The sequence below is a fragment of the Micropterus dolomieu genome, linkage group LG07 (assembly GCF_021292245.1).
Source record: "Micropterus dolomieu isolate WLL.071019.BEF.003 ecotype Adirondacks linkage group LG07, ASM2129224v1, whole genome shotgun sequence".
Lineage (NCBI taxonomy): Eukaryota > Metazoa > Chordata > Actinopteri > Centrarchiformes > Centrarchidae > Micropterus > Micropterus dolomieu.
In genome coordinates this window covers 7,570,323-7,595,052 of record NC_060156.1, presented here as the reverse complement: position 1 = coordinate 7,595,052, position 24,730 = coordinate 7,570,323, and the positions used below count along the sequence as shown (strand labels likewise).

General features: G+C 38.5%; 2 protein-coding genes across 6 annotated transcripts in view; both read right to left on the bottom strand.

Annotated features, from left to right (window-relative positions):
* Window positions 1–11,321: 11,321 nt before the first annotated feature.
* Window positions 11,322–20,834, bottom strand: gmppaa (GDP-mannose pyrophosphorylase Aa). Of its 2 annotated transcripts, none has more exons than XM_046055073.1 (12): window positions 20,733–20,834; window positions 20,022–20,119; window positions 19,142–19,245; window positions 18,557–18,749; window positions 18,387–18,446; window positions 18,157–18,287; window positions 15,248–15,382; window positions 14,921–15,018; window positions 14,792–14,838; window positions 14,542–14,634; window positions 13,689–13,857; window positions 11,322–13,243 (listed from the first exon to the last, which is right to left on the bottom strand). In XM_046055073.1, exons 2-12 carry the CDS (start codon window positions 20,052–20,054, stop codon window positions 13,143–13,145), a joined length of 1,164 nt encoding a protein of 387 aa, XP_045911029.1. In that variant the 5' UTR covers window positions 20,055–20,119; window positions 20,733–20,834; the 3' UTR covers window positions 11,322–13,142. The 2 variants fall into 2 exon arrangements, with proteins under 2 accessions (XP_045911029.1, XP_045911028.1); XM_046055072.1 differs by having other exon boundaries at window positions 20,642–20,816.
* Window positions 20,835–21,679: 845 nt separating this feature from the next.
* The window catches only part of pnkd (PNKD metallo-beta-lactamase domain containing), a 7,264-nt gene continuing 4,213 nt past the window's right edge, over window positions 21,680–24,730 (bottom strand). For all 4 annotated transcript variants that reach the window (XM_046055074.1, XM_046055075.1, XM_046055076.1 and 1 more), the window contains exon 9: window positions 21,680–23,187. In XM_046055074.1, coding sequence (XP_045911030.1) covers window positions 23,014–23,187 — 174 coding nt within the window. In that variant the 3' untranslated portion in view covers window positions 21,680–23,013. The remainder of the gene's footprint in view (window positions 23,188–24,730) is intronic.

The window sequence follows — 24,730 nt, the reverse complement described above, 5'->3', positions numbered from 1 at the left end:
ACGGGATGATGAAAGTGGTAGTAGAGTGGAGACTCACCTGCAAGATTTCAAATAATCCTTGTTCTCTGATGTATCAATTCAAAACAGAATTTTGCACATTTGGTCTATACTGATGTTTGTATCTACGCTTGCGGGCACATTGCTGCATATCCTCTGAAAAATGCAGTAGCATGAGTCATGAGATATTTAAGTTTATATGTCTGAATCAATACTCCAGTGATAAGACTCAATGTCCCCATGAATATATCAAGGAATAAATAAACACCTGCTTTTAGGCTTAGACATGCATCTGCATCTAGCAGTGGGATCCCAAGCTTCTAATCTGCAGGAAAGGTTTGTTAGATCAATAAGAAATGTCATGTATTTTAATTTTGTTGAGTTTTGCTGTCCTTACAGGTGCAGAGGGAACAGTAGAAGTAAGTAAAGAGAGAAAAAAACCCTCTAATGCTACCCTGTAGCTTATTTACTGTGCCACAAAGTCAACCAAACACAACAGCTTTGCTCAAACATTGTAATCAGTAGGGGGGAGGCACACGCAGACACACATGACATGTCTGTCCATAATGAATACCCACAGTGCCCTCTACTGGAGACAGAGAAATGCATCCTTTAAACTGCATCTTTGACAATAGTAATGCTCAACAGGAGTCCCAGTTTAGGAAACAGGTGTTCACATCAATAAAAAATGAAATTTTCTTCCTACCTGTAATTGCCCCTCCCTGTTCCTTAGCCACAGCCAACAAGATATTGGTATAGAACTTGACTAAATGGTGAAAATCTGCAAATTTGGGATAAGAAAAAAAATTAAAAAACAAGATAATTTAATTGGTTGTATAGATATTTTTAAAAATAGCAATCTCAATTGAGTTTACCTTCAGAAAGTAGGAAATGTTGTAACAGTATGTGGAGTCATGGAAAATATACAGTTGGATACACATGGCTAACAAACAAGCCCCATTACTAACTAGTGAGTGTCTATTTGCGTGAGTCGCTTACAGGAGACAATGTTGGGAAATTAACTTCAGCCTGAGCTAATTATTGGGAAGTTACAGTGTGGTAACATTTGCCTGCTCTAATCTGTAGCAAACCAACCCTCATCTATTGCAAAAAGTCAGTCTGACTGGTGAAACAGTTTTAGAGTCACCGTATAGTTTAGTTGAGATTTAGTTTCTATTTTAATAACTATGGCAAGTAGTTGAAAACACTGGTATTTAGATCTTTTGCTGTAAACTTTAACATAATGGTATAGCCAACAAAATATGTAGTAACACATAGTAGGTAGGCAATGGCACAGGACATGTTATTCTGACTGAACGATGTGCGGTCCGTTCTAGTTGAGAAACCAGCTCACTCAGAGGAAGGGAAGCTGATGTGTTAGTGAACATAACTATACTTTGACAAGACATCAATATACATAAGTCTATTTTAATGCAGGAGCTGTCTGACGGTGCTGCCAGCACAGCAGAAGCAAAGCCCCCCACCCATTCCCACCCCAGGACAGGGTGTTCATCAGACGCTTTAATCTTAAATGTACAGAATGTGCAAAATTATGACCTTATGGAAATTATGCAAATAATCACACCGCCATCCTCCATTATTTGTATATGACAGCCCTGCATTATGCAATGCAATGCATAGTGTTCTGTCCACCCACCACAATTGCATTCAGAATTCAGAGTGATGCTGTGCATGTCTAATAAATATTGCAGGAGGATACATTTGGACCATCGACACCACTGCATAAATCAAGAAGCTTTCCAGCCCCACATTATCAAGGCTTCACTTGGCTGCTTGGCTGCTTGGCCCTTCTGCTCTCCAGCAACTGTCAGTGGTTACTCATAACCATCTGTGTGACTGTACCTCCATGATAGTCTACTCTTTCTATGGATTGGGGTCTACGCCACACTACATAATGTTCAGTGTGTAGTCTGTTTGTGTTTGCATTTACTTAAATCAAGAACATAGGAGTAAGTTAATGACTGAGCAGAATAGCTATGTATATATGGTCTGGACATCACTTCCTGAGAATTAAAAAAATTATTTTCAGAAGAAGACCCCACTACCTTATCAACTTTTCCATGAATGCAGTATGGATTTTCACCTTAATGACTAAATGAGCAACAAATCCTTAAACTGCAGATGTCCCAGACAAACCGTGCCATGCCAGACAAAAATGAACAGCAGCGAATAAGACACTTCTGCTGGAATGTCAATACATATAGCAAATCATTTATTAAATGTAGGCATGCAAAGTAGGCTACATAAGTAAGCTAGCCAATTAGCTCCAGATGTTGGCATGCAAGTATGTTCTCTATAATAGTAACTTATTATGTATTACCCTTTTTCTGCCTAATGCTATTTCTTACTTAAACCATAATGAATTGGTTAAAAGCTTAATTATTTTTGCAGGACACACATACAGGTGTGTTACTGTATAAAATATATTAAAACTATTTACCTGTGTGTCATAGGCCTTAGTAATATTTGACTTGTCAGGGCAGGAAAAGCACAGGTGTAACTAAAAACATTAGGGGTAGGCTATTGCTAGGCTAATGTGACAAGTGAAAAATCAATTCAATTCAATTCAAATTAGATTTATTGGCATGAATGTGTAACAACAATATTGCCAAAGCATCATACATACTACATAAGAACAATCCACACCACACATTTCATTAAACAAGTAATTAAAGCGTAAAGTAATGAAAGTGTATGTGTGTTTGTGTTAAAAGATTTTTTTTGAAATATTAAAAATTAAATTAAAATAAATAAATAAAACAGTAAGCATGTGTGTGTTAAAAAAATAAAAATATATTAAAAATAAAACAAATAAACAAAACAGTAAGCGTGTGTGTGTGTTTAAAAAATATATTAAAAATAAAATAAATAAACAAAACAGTAAACGTGTGTGTGTGTGTTTAAAAAAAAAATATATATATATATATATTAAAAATAAAAATCACAAACTTCACCTTTCACTCAGGTGAAGTATGTTTGAAATTCAGTGTGTGCAGTGTGTTATTCTGACTTCTGGGGGCAACCTTCTTCAAAGACTGCTAGAATTAGCCTAGGAGTACATTTACTTATTTAAATAAGCCGTTCTCTGCTTGACTGTGCTCTGTCTGCTGTGTTAGGTTATTTATTTATTTATTTGCCTGGATGTAGCTGGCACTTGAAGTAGTTGAGCATATTTGATGAAGTTGATGTACGTGCCTTATAATCTTTGGATTGTTTCCACATGGATGAATGCTATATGAGGCTTTGGATTTAAAAAAAAAAACATACTATTTAACCAAACTTTATCAAAACTAAAAGAAATTTTAGTTCTTTTAATTTGTAAAAAAAATATACAAATCCCTAGTAGTTTGTTTGTAACACACATAACCAAATGAGATGAGAACTTATTGTCAGTTTGCTTGTAAGGCAGCATTGTCTTTGTCTTTCACTGCTAAGTTACTTAGGAATGCATCAATTGTAAGATACATAGGCTACACAGTATATTCTCAGCTTTAGATCACTTTAATTAACTGCCTAATGTTTGTGACTTCTTTTTTTATTAGAAAGAGGTCGTTAAGTGAAATATTCCTCTCTGTTACATACCATTCTCATCACACCCTGAACCTTTTTATCTGACCTTGACTCATGTCTCCAAAAGCTGTTCTGTTTTGTAGTCAACCTTGACATCTTAGGACTACTTCTTTGTTTCCATGTGCTTCCTTCTTATTAAGTTGTTTTGTTCCTGACCATATGTATTCTTAAACTTCGGAAAACACTGTTGAACTGAACTTTTAGTTTTTTTTCTTCCAGAAGTCATCTCTCTAGGGTCAAGCCAGATAGATGCTGAAATAACAGATGACAACGCTAATAAAAAGAGAAGACACACATTTAACTATAATCTCATTCCCTATACTAGAGATAGAAAGAATAGGAGATGGCTGTTCACTGTGACTTTTTCCTTCAGCCCATCTCCGAGTCAGCTGAAGTGGTTTAAGACTTTGAGGCAACGCAAAAGCTTCATGCTGAGCTGGAGCTCGAGCAATTCAAAGAGCTGCTGATGAAATCAGTCATGGCCAAAGCCGTTGTAGATCTGAAACTGAAACGTGCCCACAACCAGGTGGATGTGGATATTAAAGACGTACTTCAAAACTGAGGCAGCCAGCCTATTATGGTGAGGCTGTGAGATAGCAAAGCTGCATATCAGTGGTTTCCACCCATACTCTATGCCCTTAAATTACATTTCTGCAGGGCTACAACATTGGATTTACAATTATTTATTAAAAGAAGAGAATGATAAGAAGTGAAAAGCTTAGATATGTAAAAATTGACTTTTTGTCTCTAGGGTAAGCCACTTATTAAGCTGTCATCTTCTGGTGTGTTGTGTCATTTTATCTTATTTTTTTACTGCATTGCTGCTTGATGTGTGCTACTCTATAGTTGAACGCTCACATCATTCAAGTTCAAGTGGGCAACTTGAGTATTTTTAACCTGATTGCAGGCGCAGACTTTGGAACCCTGTTGGTTTTCCAGCTCTAAATGCAGCCGTGTGGTTTCTGGTCCATGACAGCAAATAGCCTGCCCTGCATGTCTGCATGATGGGAAGTCTCCAATGACTAATTTGGACCACAGGGGAGCTCTGCACAAAAGCAGTAAACTGTAATAGATACATTGCCCTCTTGCAAAAAAAAACCCTAATATGAAATGTCCTTTGTGATTAATTACTGAAATGTTTATTTTTCAACAGGTTGTCAGTCATTTAATAGTTATTTTTACACTCTAGAACAGATGAAGACATAGCTTGATTAAAGAAATCTGTTTAAATTGTAGCATAGACATTGATACTGTAAAGACAGCAAGATGACATGGGGCATCAACTAGATGAAACTACGCAAGGAAGGTTTCACTTCTACCTAATACTTAAATTGGACCTAGACACATCTGTGATGAAATCTCCCACATCTGAGCCCAGGGAAGAGAGAATAAGCAGGATTATGCCACACACATTGTAGATAAAGTTAATAGGTGTGCAATAATGCCATATTTAAGTAGAGTCCAGAATGAGACAACATGTTACATGTACAGCAAAAAGAAACAAAACATAACAACAAAAGGCACACAATAAGGTTGCCCTTAGTTCCTTGTATTTCTAGCAATTCCCTAGATACCTTCTCTTCTCTGTACTTTTAGTATGTCACACAATCGATCAGCACCTGGTAGGGTGGGATTGAAGCTCTGTTGTATCATTATGTGACTCTGTTCTAGTCTTGTAGTCAAGACCGCCCGAACCGAGACCAAGTCAAGACCAAGACCTAAGTTTATCGAGACCAAGACTTTTAGGGGGTGAGACCAAGTCGAGGCCAAGACCGAGGGAGGGCGAGACCGAGTCAAGACCAAGTCCAAGACCAGTACCCCACATTACATGACACACAATAAAATGTGGAACGAGATCACAGGTACTTCTCAAATTGATCTGAAAGATCCACATTCCCATTAAAACACCCACATACAAACACTAAGAGCTGAAATCAACATAAGCATCGCAAGGAGGGGTGACAGTCATTAACGGTAACAACACATTTTAATTAGGGTTATTGGTTGTAGTTGAGGCAGTACATTTTACATCCAATAAAAGTTAGGATGTTAACAAATAAATCAGACAATGTAAAAGAAATTTATTGATATTCCCAAAGTTATGGTCTTGACTGGTCTTGAAATAAAATCCGGAGTACTCAATGTCCGAGACCGAGACAAGACTGAGTACAAATGCGGTCAAGTCCGAGACGAGACCAAGACCATCAAAAAGTGGTCTTAAGACCAAGACCAGTCTCGAGTACTACAACACTACTGTGTTCGTGTACTCTTTGCACCCGTTTAGATCCAGGCTTTCTAAGGTTTATGTAACGCTGCCTAGAGAGAAAAACAGGCAGGCGAGAACAGGAACAGGTAAGTGTAATGTATTGCCCCCCTGGGTAATGCAGTTTATTTCAGATCATTATGAATCATTCAGGGAACCTGATATAGAGAGGGCAGAAAAGAATACCGGCAGAGAATTGCCGGTGCGCAAGAAAAAGTCATGGTACGCCAAAGAGTAAAATGTTGAAGTCCTGGTACTGTGTAACAGTGAGTACTTGAGTACAATGTGTCTTCCAGCACTGCATTTAAGTGGTATCTCTGTGAAAAATTTGTCCTGGTATAACTGCTATTTTGGCTCTTTTATCCACCACCTCCTCAGGAAAGTCTGCTTCATGGGCTCCTAAATGTTGGACTCTCTTCATCAGCCACTGGTTTAGTCTTATTCTCCACTGTTTGAAATTAGACAGGCATACACACTGCTTGCACGAACGTGTTTCAGCAGCTAGGAATGTTTTACATCAGGGGAGGGTGGGACTCAACTACATGGGTATTAAACGGCAACAATGAAATATTTACTCATTTAGCTGTCGCTTTTTATCCTAAGTGACTTACAATATGCTATATATGTCAGAGGTCGGACTCTGGAGCAACTAGGGATTAAGTGTCTCACTCAGGGACACATTAGTGATGTCACAGTGGGAATTGAACCCAGGTCTTTCACACAAAAGGCACATGTCTTATCTACTGTGCCAGACCACCCCATAAAAGTGTCTGAAATCCACTGCAGACTGATGTGTGGATTTTCAGAAACACATCTGATTGAATTTTAGTGATTGAGTTTTAAATTATTAAACTACTATTGACATAGTAGATGAAGACTTGGAATTTGCCAGAATATGGACCCTAAATCACTCTGGATTATGTAATCCGGTAACAAATGAGCAATGTAGGGGATCGTAATCCTAATAAGTATAATGTAATCACAGCAATTACAGCCCCTGATTGGGTAGAACCTAAAACACCACCATTGCATTGTTGAAAATAAAACATCTCACCAAAGGTTATCCATTTTGCACAAATTACCATCATCTTACAAAGCCCTTCATAGTCAGACATTTATAACACAACAATGTCAGTAGTAACTGTAAGAAATTAGTATAATCCGACACGTTAAGATGTGTGTGTGTGTGTAAAAATGTCTTGATCCCTGATGAATGACCCAATATTTGATTTACATTATTAGATTTTCTGATTTACTGTACAGGCCTTTCGTAGAAGGGAGTATCGAACCTTAGATTAGTTTGTTCTTTTATGAATCCCTGGATGAAGTTTCCAAATGAGCAGAGGTGACAAACTGCAGTGCATTGTGCCTTACAATACAAGTTTGTCACAGTATTTTGCATTGCGGTAAAAAAAAAGGTTTACACAATTTCATGTTCTTGCAGTTGTGCTGCTCCATATTTAATGATTCTCTTAGTTTCTCAGACATTGTTTGTGTTAAATCCTGTGCTAAGAGCTATTTGACCAGAGAGAGAGCAGCTGAGTTTATGAAAGTTTAGTCTGCTGAGAAGTGGAACTAAGACTGTTTTCAATGTGGGGATTCTGATTTGGCTTAGCCCCTGAGCATTAAACTTGCCAAAGCATACAGTGAAAGGCACAAAACCCCAAATCGAGGTACAAAATGGGAAAATGTGGGTTTTAATCATACGGCATGGCAACTTCATGACTTTATGTTTCAAGAGCTTTAACTAATGCTACATTCAGAGTCAGATGAAAATAGTCATAGGTTCCTTTTTTTTAAAGCTGGTATTTAGTGCTATGAAGGTATGAATCACTGCAATATAAGGCAACATTTGAGAAAAAAAAGTGTCAGTGCTGTATTTATCTTGCCAAACCTTGACTCAGTGTGCCCTGCAGTGGCTGAAATGAGCAGATGGGTGTTAAGTTGTTGATGCAGACATGTTCAAGGACAGTTTTACATCAGACACTTAAAGATACATCATCTAGTAAATAAAAAATATGAGAATTACTTTGCTTTCTTTGTTTTACTGTATTGAAAGACCATGGCAAGTTCTCACTCTAAAATAATGCCCTTCCAACCCCAGACACTTGCAGACAGACCATATACAGTAACTGACACTTGGTTTTTGTCATGCCGTTCAATAGCGAAAGTCATCTTGTATTTTAAGGATTACACATACATACATATGTACACATGTACATATCGGGACAGAATGTGCAAATGCAACTTGAAACCACAAGGGCTGAGACAAGTTTGTCTTCTGGTTGGCGTTTCTGTTTTAAGAGGCATTACACCACATTTATCAAAGTCAAAAGTCAAAATAGTCTGACTTAATATTTCTGGAACACAGCACATCTGCTGAGTGAGGAACAAAAACGCCAGTGTTTTACATCTCCTGGGAACTGGCGCTCTTTGATGTTTCAGAGCATGGTTTAGCAAAACATTAGTATTCACTGGTGATGCATGACAGCCAAATGCTATTTTTCTTTACCGTATGAATTTGAACAGTGTGAGTTGTCAGTTTGTATTTGACAGCTCATTTGTCAGTCCTTTAGACTTCTGGTAGGCAACATCCTTTCAGTGTGCAGACACGCAAACCCTCCACCTGTCCTCTCAGGCGGAAACATCCCTGGACTTTCGCCCATAGTCAGTCTGGCCTGCATATAACACACACACACACACACACACACACACTTGCTGGGAGGAAACAATGACCACTGAAGCTGTTTTTATTTTATTTCTTTAATATGAGCAGACGTTGGTTTGTCCACTGGAGTTTTTAACCTTTCAGTTGGTTGTGCAAAGCTGGAAATGCTTCATTATCAACGTCTCTGCATTTAAACTTCCAAGGTAGAAAAAATGTGGACCCCTGACATCTGTTTGTCTGGCTGTTTTTGCATTGCGTTCCTATAACGCTGTCTGACTCACAACGGACTGTTTTTTTATTTTTTATTACGTGCATCCTTCTTCCTTGTCAAAACCTGGTGGCTACATTACTCATTATGCAACTTGGCCGGACATTGGGGTGTGTTATGCAAGTAGTAGTTAATGTTGCCCTGAGCCATTAGCCTCAAGCAGAGATGAGGAGCTGGCTACAGGAGTCTTGCAAACTCACTTCTTTATATAACTCCACACCCACAGATAATTTAAACTTTCAAACTTATAGTCTTCAGCCCCAGACAGAATTCACGCAGCTCCCTCTGGAGCCACAAAAGGCTTTATACAACTTCTTCAAATGTACAGCAGGTAGCCCACAAGACTTGAAAACAGACTTTAATGTGTAGAATTGGTGGTTCCCCTATAATTGTACATGTTAAACCAACTAATGTGTGAATCCTGAAGCGGTTATATTTAAAGATACTGTCCAGAAGAGTGGGAGTGTGAATACCTACCTTGTATGAGAAATATTACAGTCTTTGATCTCCTTCTCTTCTCCTTCTTGTCCCTTGCCTCCTTTCCTTCATATTTGAGGAAAGACTTCAAAAAGAACCTCAAAGGGAAGGAGACTTGTATTGTATATGCTAAGCAAAGTGGACTTCCGTTTTCTGTGGCCTTGCTTTAGAGCAGACGTTTTCGAAGTGGACAGGCTTCCTCTTGGGAGCTTAGACAGTTTCAGTGAATGGAACTGAAAAAATATTAGATTATTTATCAAGAGGAGATCACATAGAATAGCCCAAATGTGTGTGATTTGGTAGTTGTTTTGGGGAATTTTACTGTTTTTCCCCCACTTTATCAGGGATCTGTCAGAATCTAATACATGCCTTAGGCTATCTTGGTGTCTCTATGGGATCAAATAACAAACATGATCCTATAGGCATTCAGGAACTGAGCAAAACTAAGCAAGTAAACTAAGCGGGGGTGAGGGGACACCTTTTTCTAAGCTTTGTCTGAGGAGAGGCCCACATTCTCAGACTTTGAAAACCCCTGCTTTAGAGGAACTAAAGGAGGCTCTCATCACAGTCTAACTCCACAGCCACTTAATGGAAGCCTCAGGTATTTAGGGTTATCTTGGAAATGATTTGCACGTCTTAAGACGCAGAAGCAAAAAGAATACAGATGTTGAAAAAACAAACAAACACGTTATTCCCTATTAGTTATTATTGCATCACATGAAGAATCACACCCAGTGACAGTGACACAATCTTTTCAGAGGTTGGAGCCATTTTAGAAAAATGCCAAATAGAAGAGGGATAGAGCTAAAGTGGGGCAAAGTGATGTAGACTAGAAGAGCTGAAGGCCGAAGCATGAGAGACCCGTGTATTAAGATAATATCTAAAGATCGTACATATGCTACAACATACTACTCTCTACAGTATAAAGCATACATTTGGGAAAGATAATTTTGCCCAAATGACAGTTAGGAAATTCAGCATGAAAGTGTAGTGACCTCCAAATGGAAGTGTTTCACCTGATATGTGTGTGCTTGCTTTGACTTTCCCATGCAGATGTGTGTTTCTCCATCACTGTGGGACTTCAACCTGACACCGCCAGCAGCTCTAGTTTACTAAACTGGCACTAATGTGAAAATTTACAAGCACCTTTGTGCCCTCATAATCCCTTCTAGTTACACAATGTCTGTACTGTCACATCCTATTGCCCTTTGGTCAACTCAAAGCTCTAACATGTGTCCTCGACAGAGATTCCTGTTAAAAACACAATGCACCCTGCCCCTGGAGGCTTTCCAAAGGCTAAGAGAGACACTTTGACTTTCCTCACGCTTCAATTTCAGAATACCTGTTGTACTGCACTGACTGCCCTGTGTTAAACACATCCCCTGGCACAACAATGACTTGTCTGTGTGTAAAAGCTATGAGTAGCTAATAGATCTTGGGAATACAGCTCCTACAATATAATCCAGCTGCCCCTTACCACATACACGCTTTTCACGTGTATGTGTGTACAATTTTGTGGTCACAAAGAATCCACATTGTCACACAGACTCATCACATTTGCCTGCTTTAGTTGCCTGTAGGATGGCTTGGTTCTCTGTGATTTTCCTTGTTAGACATATAATTCATCTAGTGAGAGAAGATATTTAATCCAACATGTCATTTTCAGCATCAGTGAAACTGACTAGTTCTGTCCAATTTTACCCCTCAGAGTAGAGTGCAAATAACCAGTCTGCAAATCAGAGGCAAGAGATGTCTGAGTATGTTCTGTTGTGCAGGTATCACAGGGGGCCCTACAATCTGCATTTTGTTTTTTATTTGAATTTTGCTCCAACGTCCCCAAAGCGTTTTATAGAGTTGATTGTGTTGTCCTTGCCTGAAAAGAACTGGCAGTGTTTTTTGTGCAGATGCTTAGCAACCATCTTCAAACACAGTACACACACATACAAAAACCACACACTAAAAGAAGAAACAACAATGTCAAGAAAAACAGCACAAATGGGGGGTTTGAACTCCTATGTGGTCCACTCTGGATTCAGACAATGCTTTGACATCCTAGACTCGTTTTCCACCTGACATCACATACAAGTTTATTTAAGAGACACAGTGTACAGTAAGTGTGACATTTCCATTCCTGTAAAAAAATGTTTTTCATATGTACTATTTTCACATTATAATATCAATTAATAATGGTATCAGTGGACCTGTAAATGTTGTCAGGTGATAACAACGAATGTAACATACAGGCAACCTACAATTAAGACATTGATGAAAACAACCTTCCCAAAAAACACAAAGAAAAGAAAAGCCATCACGAAAACTGAAGGAGCAGGGAAGCTAAAACCTCTGCTTTTGAAGTTGACTGAAAAAGTTGAGTACACAGACTTTCTGACAGCTGACATGTCTTCTGGCTCACCTAAAGCTAAATTGCCTTTCATGAAGACTGGATGGGAGGGATTTGAATCTAGCTTTTGTCACATGTCACCTTTGCTGTCCTTTCCCCTTCTGATGTTTATTTTTTTTTTTGCCACTCTGCCCTAGATATTTTCTTATTTTAACATTCCAATCCTATTTCCTGTGCTTCCTCCGCTAACCTGCTCAGACCCATGCACGGACTACGCTTCCCACTGAGAGGCAGAAGAAAAACAAGATATCGACATGTCAGCAAGTGGTCTATAAGCCCTACTGTTCTCTGCATAAAAAATGTTAAGTTTCACTATAACGGGAGCACGAAGCCTGTTTGATCTAATGATTTTAAGGATCACATTTCATGTGCGGAGCATGAAGGTTGTAGTGCAACTGATGAACATCCCACAAAGAGGATAAAAACACTGTAATGAGGGGGCCCTAGACTGGCATGAGGTTTTGGAGCAGTAAGGCACCTCAATCAACAACAAGCAAAAAGCACAAGCGTCTACATATGAAATCTGAAATGAACTTACCATGGATGAAAATGTGCATTCACTTGCCCCCCTCCCCCCTCCCCCCTTTCATTGGAGGGTACTTTGTGAAGAGACTTGTTTAAAACATATTATGCTGCAGTTCCAGTCTCACAATTTACACCTTTCTTTAATAGACATTTTCTTTGCAATAATTAGAACAAAAGTGCTCAAGTGATCACAAATGCTTGAGGGCTTAATACGTAAATGTTAATGTGCTGTATCCATAAGTTGGAACAGTTCCTCCAGTGATTGCAAATGCCTAATTTAAGTATCTACTGTTGCTGCTTATATGGCAGAATCTCAAGGCCCCCTGCTAAGTTCACATTTTAAAAGGCAACATTATCTGATTGCGATGTAAATCTCAAGCACGCTGATTTATTATGGTTGTAGTCAATTTCTGAGATCAACAATGAGTATGCTAAAAAGTTTTAATCAGGGCTACACACAAGTAATCAGCTCTAGAAATTAACCACAGTAGCCAGTGATTTTTATTTTCTAATAATTCTTCTTCTCACACTGAAGTAACAAGTCTCAAGTTTGTCAAGGTTGACCTTGACAAACAGAGCGTGGTCGTCTATAAACCTTTTTTTTTTTTTTTTTTTAAACATTATATTATATCCAACCAAATATATTATACTGGTGTCTGCACTAATTTTACAGTTCAGTAAAGTTAATAAAAAACAAATATAAACCTTCGGCATGACAGCACTTTTCAAGGTGAATCAACATGCGTGATTAGACTCTCTCTAATGCTGCTGACACCAAATGATGCATAAAGGCTAGAGGACAAATATATAAAATCTATCTTCTAAATCTTTTAAAAACTATTTAATGAATGTCCCATATCTTCATTTTTGACACTCAGAGGCAGTGCCGGCATGTGTCCAGCTGCATCCCTCACCGGTGACAGTAAGTGCACAGAAGCGTGAGGAAGATTAACTAGAGAATAATTTGGTTCTTGAAGCTGCGGTTGAGGTCTTTGTGTGGGAGGACAATCGAGTTGAGTATAATCACCTCGGAGGGGATGTTCACGTTACAACCTGAGAAGAAAAAGCAAGGCTGCATTTAGTCTGTGCAGTGTAGTACAGTACAGAGAACGTAAGACATTAAATTTCAGTTGTAACTCGTATTCCTGACATATCAGATGTGATGTATTTTACTTTTCTGGTTTGTTTTAAAAACAAACAAACAAAAAACTAAATGTAGCTAACGTAAAGCCTAAACATCAATTTCCACCACAGCTGAACAGGCAAAGAAAAACATCACTGAATGTCATAGAAAATCAAATAACAATGATCCTCTAGTATCAGATGTATTGTTTTGACAGGTGATATCTGGGATGTGCTGCGTAAACACTTCAAAACAATGAGCACTCAGTGCTTCAGATAGAGAGGATAGATGAATAATTCAGTAAGGCTGCACATAAAGAATATTCAAAAATAATCAGAGGAATGAAAGTTTCAATTACAGTCAGAGCATGCTTACCGAGAATAGTAATTGAGGGCGTGAGTTTTCCATCTCTGAACAGGGTCTCGCTGTCAATCTTTGCGTAGGGATCATTGGGGTTTGGGTCACTCGGGGTCCCTTCTACTCTTGCCCACTTGCCAATGGTGCTGTCCCATCCCACAATGCTGTTCAAAACACAGCAGTGATCCTACAGGAATAACAACATGAAAGAAAACCTCTTAAGTTAAAAGTTTTTAAATATTCATGCATTCATCAGCAGATACTGTAATTGTACGGGGTTTAAGGTATCCACATAGGCTATATTAAATATTTTTCCTGCATTCAAAAAAAACTCAGTGAGCATGGTCAAATCAGAGTACTTTAAAAATCAGGCAGTGTTTATTTTGAAGTATAGCTCACCTAACAAATTTTCCTTGCAGGCAATATGCAATGAAAGCCAATAAGTCACCCGCAGTCTAAATTCATTTTGGAGGAAAGCAGTCATCACTGGAGACATGGGATTCAATTATGGCACCCTCCAAATTGTTAAAAATGACATCTTTGTGAAAGGCAAAGGCAACAACATTTCTGGTGTGACAGAAGAGCTTAAAGATAACTTCAGGAGAATTTGAAATGCTAGACAGTTGAAATGTGGATAATGCCTAATGAAATGTTAAGATGTCACCTGCAGTTAAATGGGCAGATAAATTTGCCTTCAACTCCCTCAGTCCGAGTTCTAGCTTCATTCCAGACTTGATGGTTATACTGTCAGTAAAGTTAATAGCTTTTTGGTAACGGCTTCTCAGATTTAACAAAAGCCTTAAATCTAAGAGTTAGTTCACCTATTTCTGTGGCAGTCAGTCAAAAATGGCATGGAAACATAGGGGCTCACCTGTAGAGTTGCACCATGGAGGATGATGGATTCTCGAACTCTGACCCCAGCACCAATAGTCACACCAGTGCCAATCGAAACATTGGGACCCAACTTGGTTGAGATTGGAAAAAGAAAAGTTAGATACACCTGTATTTGGCTCCCCCCCCCCCAATAACAGCTGTATATTTTTCACAACAGCGCATTCTGTTAATGGCACATGTGCACTTGTATACACTTACGGTGTTAAGTGCATAACAATAATACTTACCATAGCAGTGGGGTCAATATTGGCTGTAGGATGGATATAGACATTACCTAGGGAAATGAGAGGAAGTATGAATAAATGTGTCTACAATATAAGGAATGAACAAAGCTACAAAAGATTAATGAATCTTACCACTTATTTTGGGCCCTCCCTCCTTATTTGAAGCCAGTCTTTCAGGATGAGTTGTGTGATACTGGTTGAGGTACAACCGACTGGCATAAATAGCAGACCTGGGAAAAGATTACAAAGGTCATTTCTGATGACACCAATATCAATGATATCAACATCACACTGTTTTGGTGTTCAAAGCACAATACTATTTAAGCTAGGTTGGAAGTCTGTATCTATGACAGTCCAATGTTTCTTTTCTCCTCCAACATTTTTACTGGCTACAGCCTTGTCTCAAAGACAAATTTATGTCCTTTTGGATGTGACAGCATTTATGACATATGCACTCACCCTGCGGATTTAATCTGGCTCCAGAAGCGGAGGGTTTTATATACGTAGAGTTTGCCCTGTCCTGCCAGGGCAGTGAAAATGTCTTGCTCCAGCCTGATGGCCTCTGCGCGGTGCCAGCCGTTGGTCGGCTCCTCTCTGCAAGAGACAAATGATCAGTTTATGGCATCAAGTTACAAACCAGGGCCAGGGGTCTCATTTCTTTAAAATACAATCTTGTGCACAAAGTTAGAATGAAATCACGTCAAAGTTGGGATTTAAACAGAAAAACATACTATAAACTGAAAATTTATTTAGGGTTCACTCTCTATAGCAATGCATTCTGACAGGATCCGGAGGCTTGTGTTGCAGGCTAGCCCAAGCATACTCATTTTAAAGTCTTTTGTGATCAACTTTAACTTTTTACTAATAAGTAATTTAAAAGTACAGAACATGTTGTACTATCATTATCTTGCACTAGAAACTGTGCCAGTAAAGAAGACAAGACGTTAGGAAGTGAGGAGGAGTTCCCATTGCTGTCTCTTTACCCTGCTTGTACGTAAATAGTCTTTGATATTTCTAAAATATCCAGTTATGCGCAAAATCCACCCAGTGGCACCATTACCTCCAAAGTATTTATTAAAGCCAATGAAAAACATGAATTTATTGCCCTACAGTCTCACCCCTAGAATAAAATGAGAGCATCATCACTGATACTAACTTTGATGGTGTCAGTGCCGGGTAGAAACCAAAGCTGATTACCTAGTAGTGATCAAAAAAACTTAAGTAGAAGAGTCTACATGTTCCATATTAATCAGGGTCTCTGGCAGTAGTGTATTGTGAGAGCCCCAAGATGAAACAGAGTGCTAAATATTGATGAAATTAATATTTTAAAAGGACTGCACCCATAATCGAAGTTTTACCAAAAAGGAGGGGATGTGGTTAGAGGGAAACTGTTCCCCGAGAGACTTTGCAATATAACCCTTCTCGTTGCTATCAAGTATCTCTGATGTGCTCAACAAATTTTGCTGATTCAGTGCCCAGCTTGATTTATGTGCTAATGATGTTAGCAGGTATATGCATAGTGTGGTTTGACCTTTGGTAATATATTTCATGTGACTCCCGGGGTGCCAGATTTTATACCACAGTGAACATTTGAGAACACTAAAAGTGAAAACAAAAAATAGAGACAAATCCATAACTTGATCCCATGTGTTATTATGGCTTCTGTGAGTGACCAGGGTGCAGTCTGCCCACATGCACATTTAGGCTGTGATCAGACAGGAAGCTTTTTCTAACTTCCAAGAAAAGCGAAGCTGAGAGTATAGCAACTAACAAATAGAGCAAGAATTCATACGATGTAACATAAAGTTTCACCAACTGCAAGCTATCCAATTAGTTCTTGCTAGCTAACCTAAACAACCAACAGGGACAACATAAAAGTGAATATAAAAAGACATGAGGAGGCCAGTTAAGTTCTGCTTGCCCTTAAGAAGATGAAAAGAGCATTGCAAAATGCAGGATGCAGTGTTTGACACTCGGGAGAGCAAGCTACAATAGGATCCATTTTTCTGGACAGAGAGTAAACTTAACATCAGAGATCTTTTTTTAACCCCCGGATATGGATATCTCAAGAGAATGCTGGAAAGTTCAACATTTTGGGAAATTTGCTTTCTAGCAGAGAGTTGGATGAGAAGATTGATACGTCTCTCACATTTGTCCTTTAAATATGAAGCTAAAGCCAGCTGCCAGGAGGCTTAACATAGTACAAAGACTGGAAACAGGGGGAACAGCTAGCCCGTCTCTGCTCAAAGGTAACACAACCTGCCAAGCAGCACCTCAAATTAATATCTTATACCTCATTTGTTTAATGTGTACAGAAACCTAAGTGTGTGACAACTGAGAACAGGTTAGTGCTGGATGTTTCTTGGATTTGAGCAGTTGCCAGACATCCAAGAAATAGTCCCATATGTAAAATAATGAATTGTTTGGTTAATTAGAAACCTATTGAGGTCCTGGTAGATGGATTTTGTTACTTCTGGACAGATGAAGGCTAGCCATTTCCCCCTGTTTCCAGTGTTTGTGCTAAGCTAAGCTAACTGCCTGCTGGCTATTATACCAAACGGATGAGTGTGGCATCAGTCGTTCCATCTAACACTCTGACATTAAAGGTCCAGTGTGTACCATTTAGGAGGATCTACTGACAGAAATGCAATATAAAATACATGACTATGTTTGTATGCAAGTTTTGTAACTACGTTGAATATGTATAAAGATGAAGGAGAAGAAGTAGTAGGAATAGAAGGTTTATTAGAAGTAAGAAGAGAAGTCAAATTTGGACAAATGGAAGATCAACAAATGTTGTTTAGCACAAGAGACGACAGAGCATGTTGGCTTCTCCTACGCACTTGAAAATAGAGGTGAGTGGTGACTATGCCAATGTTTGCAACTCGCAACCCTCACCACTAGATGCCACTACAACTTACACACTTAACCTGTGAAAAGGCATATTTCCTTAAATGTAAAACTATTCCTTTAATCTCTGACAAGCAAAGAGTTTGGAGTTCCCCATTAGTGCCTGTTTGAAGGACAAAAATTGCAAAAAGATAAACAAATAAAAATCAACAGTAAATGTAAATAAAAAGCTAACCGAATGAGGGCACAGGCAACATTCACAAAGCCCCCTATGTCATTCAGCCTTATTATGAGTTATCTATCTACAGCTCAAACCATACACTAAGTACCCTATTACTGCACGTGCAGCCTAAATGTACCAACTTACCCATCATATGGATATCTGATGATTGTGTGCGGAAACAGAAATCATGGAAGGGAAGAGAATGGAAGGAAAAAAGACAAATGAAAAGAAATGGAATAAATGGTATTCACATGCATTCCCACACAGAGATCCCTCACCGGGAGCTTCAACTCACAACAACATGTCCTGCTGATTCTTCTGAAAGACGGCGCCGATATGTTGGAAGATGTCTGGGTTAAAGAGGTATATACCGCAGTTTATGATGTCGCTCACAAATGTGCTCGGCTTTTCCACATAATGCAAGACCTGAATAAAAATATTTAAAAAAAAGACAAGTAGCTTTGATTTCAAGATGAAATAGTAATGATTGACTATTTAGGGAAATATGGTAGGAAGGTTTAATACCTCGTTTGTTTCCTCATTTTCAACAATACAGCCATAATTCATGGATTGCTTTCTGTTTGACTGATAAGAGAAAAATGGCAGAAGCAAAAATTAAACACGCTAGATATCGAAAGAAAAGCTTTTTGTAGTTTTACTTTGACTAAGTTCTACTGTCACTAATGAAATCTCACCGTTGTCCCAAGGATAACAAAGCTGTTTGGTTCTCCATGTTCCTTCTGGAAGTTGAGCATCTCTCCGAGAGGAAAAGCTGAGCAGACGTCAGCATTCAGAACAAAAAAAGCCTCTGGACTGCCAGAGACAATCTGATCTCTAAAGTGATAGATGCCCCCTCCAGTGCCCAGGGCTGCATACTCCTGCAAGTACCTGCGGCGCAGAGCCAGGAAGAACAATGCAGTGATTCAGCAGTGGTAGTACACCACAACAGGAAAAGTACTGCCACTTGTACAGAAAACACTAACTTGAGAGAAGCAATATATTAGTATTTCTGTTAATAACGCATTCAACAAAAAACAATAAATCACAGTTCAGAGCATCTGAGAATATTTAACTGGGTTCTATTCTTTACACAATGATGTGTAATTAAGAGAAGAAAGAAGGCCTTGTACTGTAAAAAATGTTTTTACGAAATGTGATACCTCAACAGTACATATAACATATATACAGTTCAATATGCAAGTAATAGATATGTCTGCACTTGTTTAGTAAGGTACCTAGGAGCTCTGTTGTTTTACCTGTTTTTGAGCTCTGTTGTTTACCTGATGGAAATTTTGAACTCCTGCTGTGCATTAAACAGGAATCTGGTCAGTTCTTCATTTGGTTGATAAAAGCCGATGAGCAAAATCTCCTTCATATTTGGTACCTTGAAAGACAAAAGATGTTCATTATGGGATTGATTTCATTAAAAGCTATTCTCTGAATCACAAGCCACCTACCACCAACCAGGTGGGCAACTGGGAGAACAAGCTCTTTACTATTTTAGCACCCAGTTAGGCTAATACAGACTGATTCAACTTCAGGATTCACGTGATGCTATGAAGGGGCCAAACTTAAAACATAAGTTCACAAAAAAACTTCTTACTAACTAGATACAATCTGTAAGTTGAATATAGGGCTGGGCAATAAAATGATAACAATAATTATAGCAATATAATTATCCTCGATAAATATTACAAATGTTCCATAAACGTTTGATTCAATTAATTTGAATCATGAACAAATTAGCACTTAATTTTTCTATAAGATGTTAATTTTGTTGAGGGAAAACAGACTGAAAAAGATCTTACTTAATTTTACTCATGCATATTTGTTGAAAAAAGATTATAAGAGATAAAATTGTTTTGAATGTTCTACCTTATATTTATAACTGTTTGGCAAGTGTCTGTCATGTGACCATAAAGAATAGTTTAAAACCACAATTAACCATCTGGTTTCTTCAACTCACTCAGAAGCAATAATCAGCTTTTACACTTGAAAGAAATAATGATTTAACATTTTTGCCCATTTCGCCCAGGCCCACTTGAATATATAACATATTCACGATGTTACCTTTAAACAATCTACTTTAGCTTCCACAATCGCAACTACATTTGCTAATAATCCACTGCTCAGTGACTCCAGCACTGCAGTGTAACTCACCTTGGCACATGCTTCAATGTGATGTTGCAGCATGGGCACACCAGCTACTGGAAACAAGGGTTTGGGGACTTCAAATGAGAGCGGCCTGAACCTTGTACCTGCAAAGCAATATGGGGGATTACATGCAAATCTGATTACATTGCAGGACACGTTTTCTCACGTTTCTAGTGTGTGCATCGAAACAGAACATTTAAATATATTATAAGTGATGTCCTGTCCTCTTTCAGTAAGGCTGCATTTTAAATGTCCTTCTTTACAGACAAATAACTTCAACATAGGATTGAAGCAAATTAAAACACAAGGCAGCACATAATCCCTGTGAAATCTCCACTTAGTTATGTTAATATCTGTTTACTAACGTTACATGACGGGCTGAATATCTACCGAACTGATTTACACTTATTTACATGTTGGCAGTCAGTGTTAAAAATATTGAGCTATGAAGTCCTAAATGTTCCTGTTTTGTTTTGTTTTGTTTTGTTTGTGTGGCGCCCTCTCATTCTGCCACGTCAGTGATATAAACAAGCTCAGCCTCGCAGGGCTTGTTAGCGTTAGCCACCCAGCTTCGCTTTAACCAGGCAGAGCTGACTCTGAACACGGGAAAAGAGATTTATTCTCACCTTTCTGGGGGCCTCCAATTAAAATAACAGCCTTCAACATCTTGACCGACAAGCTGTGATTTGTGACAGCCAGGGTCCTGCTCAAAACTACCTGCTGTTCGGCGAATATTTCCGCATCCACTTCCTTACACGTGACGTTTGCGGAAGTCAGAGTGAAAACGCGGAGCGGAGTCCATCTACTCATCCCATCAACAGTGTGCGTAGTTTCAGTGGTGACTCTGTTGTGCACTTGGCAGATCAGAGGATTCTACAAATGCAGATGTGAAAATATACATGCAATAGCTACTGAATGTGGTCTCACACGAAAATGCTCAGAAAGTGTATTATATGTGATAAAATCCAAATATATAAAGCAAATACATATCACATGTTTTTTGTTTTTCTTTTAATTTAAGACTACAATGAAATAAATCACTTAAAATGAGCACTTAGTATTTTGTTACCTTGTCAAGTCATATGTTTGTCCTATCCCTGTATAATTATTCATGGTTATTATGTTGCTTTATTTACAAAAACTTATCTGTAATAGTTTTTTTTTCATAGCAGACATTTTGAAATGTTATGGTAAGAAAAGCACAGGTGTTCATAATAACACTTTTCTTTTATAGAGTATCTTTTACATGTGCACAAAGTAGGTTTTGCACTTTTTTTGAGTTGAGGGAAGTTACAGAAGTGGGGAGAAATAACTCTGCTCTCAGTTTTGAACACTCATAAAGACAACAAATAACACGTACACCGCTCTAATGAAGGAGTTTGCTTTCATAGTTCCTCATTAAAACGTAACCTGCAGTAAAACAATCTCCCATGTGGCGGTATTCATAACTCAAACATATGCAAATATGATGCGAAACAGCATCAAACAAACAGAATAAAATTTTAGTCAACAAGCACCAGGGGACAAGGTGCTTTGGTTTAAGTCCTTCTGCAAGAGCAACAGAGGAATCTGAAGAGAGCTGTATCGCCTCTAAAGGTTAAAAGGTTCATTCGTTTGCATTCTCGCCCATTTCAGGCTTCCTTTATGAAAAGCATATTCAAATGTGCATGGGAAGAAGACTGTTTTTATTATACTGGAATAACGTTCATCCATTGACTTGTCACAGTATAACAAATCTTCCAATATATTAAAAAAATATGTACAAATTTGCTTTAAATTGGCTATAAAAACATTCCTTGCAGACTATGATGCCACAGTCAACGTCACATTATATTCTCATACAATAGAAACATAGAAAGAAAATTAAAGATCTTTCACAATACACATTTTAAACTAAAGTCAAAGTGATTGCAAATCATAGTGTATGCCTACATATTACTTGGTTCAACCCCACCCTGTGTGTTTAATAATCTTCATTATAACTGTTGGCAGTTATGGGTAATTGTACAGGCTACCATAGGAAAGAATCTCCTCAACAGAATTTCAGTCACGTTTCATAGGTTACAAAGTACTACTACTAGTCCAGTCTTTCACATACGTTGCTGTTCATGTTGAGTAACCACTAAAACTGGGGGGGGGCACTGTACAATCACATGCATCTTTTAAGGTAAAACTGAATTGGCTGTTGGATTCAGCAAACAAAGATTTATGTGAAAATATTTTTTCCATACATTGTGCTGACTTTAACACAAAGTAACAACAGAAAGAGTGTGTGTGTGTAATTTTGTAAATGAATGGTACCATTACAGTTGAAAATAATAACAAAATCTATCTTTCACAATCAAATACTCAAGTCCAAAAATCTCAACTTCCACAGCGAGGTAAATGACTCTTCAGCAGCACGGTAAATGTGAAACCAGCATACCAAATAAGAGCGAACGTACCAAAGACCTTCATGGCTTCCAAAACAATGCAGCCTATCACTTGCCTTAAAAATAAACCAGGTTGTGCAATAAAAAAACACAGTACCTAACATGCTAAATTAACCCATGTAGTGTGCACACTAGTCAGCAACCTGTGTTTCACACACCAGAATCAGAAATCTGGTTGCACCTACTTGTAAAATACTTGTTTAATTTTACAGTTTATGTCTCTCTGTTAAAGAGACCACATTGTTCTGTTTATAAACAAAACTTTTTTTGCATAATATACAGTATATGAAGAGGTCAGAGGCTTTGTGATTAATATCATGCAGTAATGAAGTTGTGACTAGTGGTTCTGATACATGTTGATAAAAGTCATAAATTATTTAATGCCCCTTTAAATTTACAAAACTGGTTTCTTTGAACAGCCGTGGCCTTTAATACAGTACCTCAGAGCTGCGCTCATCGTTACTTTACAACTGCAGTTTGCTGTTTTAGTACCACTTCCAGTTCAGGTGAGCACCCTCCTCTGTTCGTCGGTGTTCAGCCAACTTCTGGACTTAGTGTTCCCACTTCTATCTCCTGTTGTAGTGGTCTTTGCGTTTTCGCAGCTCCTCCAGCACCCGAGCCCTGAACTGAGTCCAGTCCTCGTCCTGGTACTGCTGGAGGCCCAGGGCCAGATGAAGATCCGCAGAGTGGCTGCGCAGGAAAGGATTGTACTGCCTCTCGTCTCCGATAGTGGAGGGACTCTGAAAAGGAAGTGAGCGTCAAAGAGCAGCTCTCGTCACAACTGATGAGTGTTGTCCCTCTCTGGCGATCACAATGACTCACATATCGGCCATTCATTTGCAGAACAGAATTGTGGGTAACAAGTAGGGCTGAACGATTAATTGCATTTGCGATATTATCGCGATATGATAAAACAAGATTTTCTAATCATAAAGGCTGCAATTACGCTCTGGTCACATGACACGCGAGTGTAAACCAGTAACTTAGCTTTTACCATTTAGTTGAGCATAATCCACACTGACTGTCAATCCAGATGATAAAACCCTGGATCACTGAAGTTAAAAGCAGCTAATACAAGAAGAATTTCTTCTATCATACTGTTCAATGTAAACCGCTTTGAGCAACACCTCTTTCAGAAAGCAAATTCTAATATGTAGCTAATGGATATCGAGCAAAAGCAGCACTGTTAAAAAGCCACGTATGAGGTAGTATCACAGCCAGCCAGATAAGCCACTATAGTTGATCATTTGTCAAGAATTCATCTAATTTTAGCATGGTAACAATCAAAAAATACAGGCCTTGTTCGCCGATGACACATGTCACTGTAATCACCGGTGTAAATAATAAAATTAATGATGGCTGACTTCCATTTAGCTGCTTCAGTTTCAGGGTCCTGGTATTGTGTGCTGGCTCACTGTCATGCTGTCATGGCTTGCTGGGACACTTAAATAGCCAAGAGCCAATTGTATTAGCAACACCTGTGCCTTCCCTGCTCTTATAACTCGAAATGCCTGCTGTTAAAAAGGCTTATTACCAAACAGCAGACTCAAGGTGCCTTCAAATATCAACAAGCATTTAGTCTGGCCTTGTTTATGTGGTTCTGAAGACAATCCAAGCTGCACGTGCACCATGAGATGTTGAATTTGCTTCTCTCACTAATATTCAAAATCCCATGGTGACATTTTAGTATTGTTGCTAAACGGCCAAAAATTCGACAAGACGGCTGCACCATTACATTAAACATCAGTTTATACAACTTTCTCACAATAGTTTGTTTTTCTGCATGATAACTTTACCTCTGATCTGCACATCATGTTCATCTTAAAAGACAACCCAAAAGATCAAAAAATTATTTCTGAGGAATCAGACGAGCCATATTTCATTTAGCAAACATGCACATAATGCAAAGACAACTACAGTGGGGGAAATAAGTATTTGACCCCTTGCTGATTTTGCAGGTTTGCCCACTTACAAAGAATGCAACGATCTATAATTTTAATCATATGTACATTCTAACAGTGAAAGACAGAATCCCAAAGAAAATTCCAGAAAATCACATCATATGAATTTATAAAAATTGATAACCATCTGATGAGGAAAAACAAGTATATGACCCCCTACCAAACAGCGAGTATTCTGGCTCCTACAAGCCAGTTAGTCTTTCTTTAAGACACAGCCCCAATCCCAACCAATTATCTACATCAAATACACCTGCCTCACCTCGTTACCTGTATAAAAGACACCTGTCAACACCCAAACAACCAGCATCCAACATCACCACCA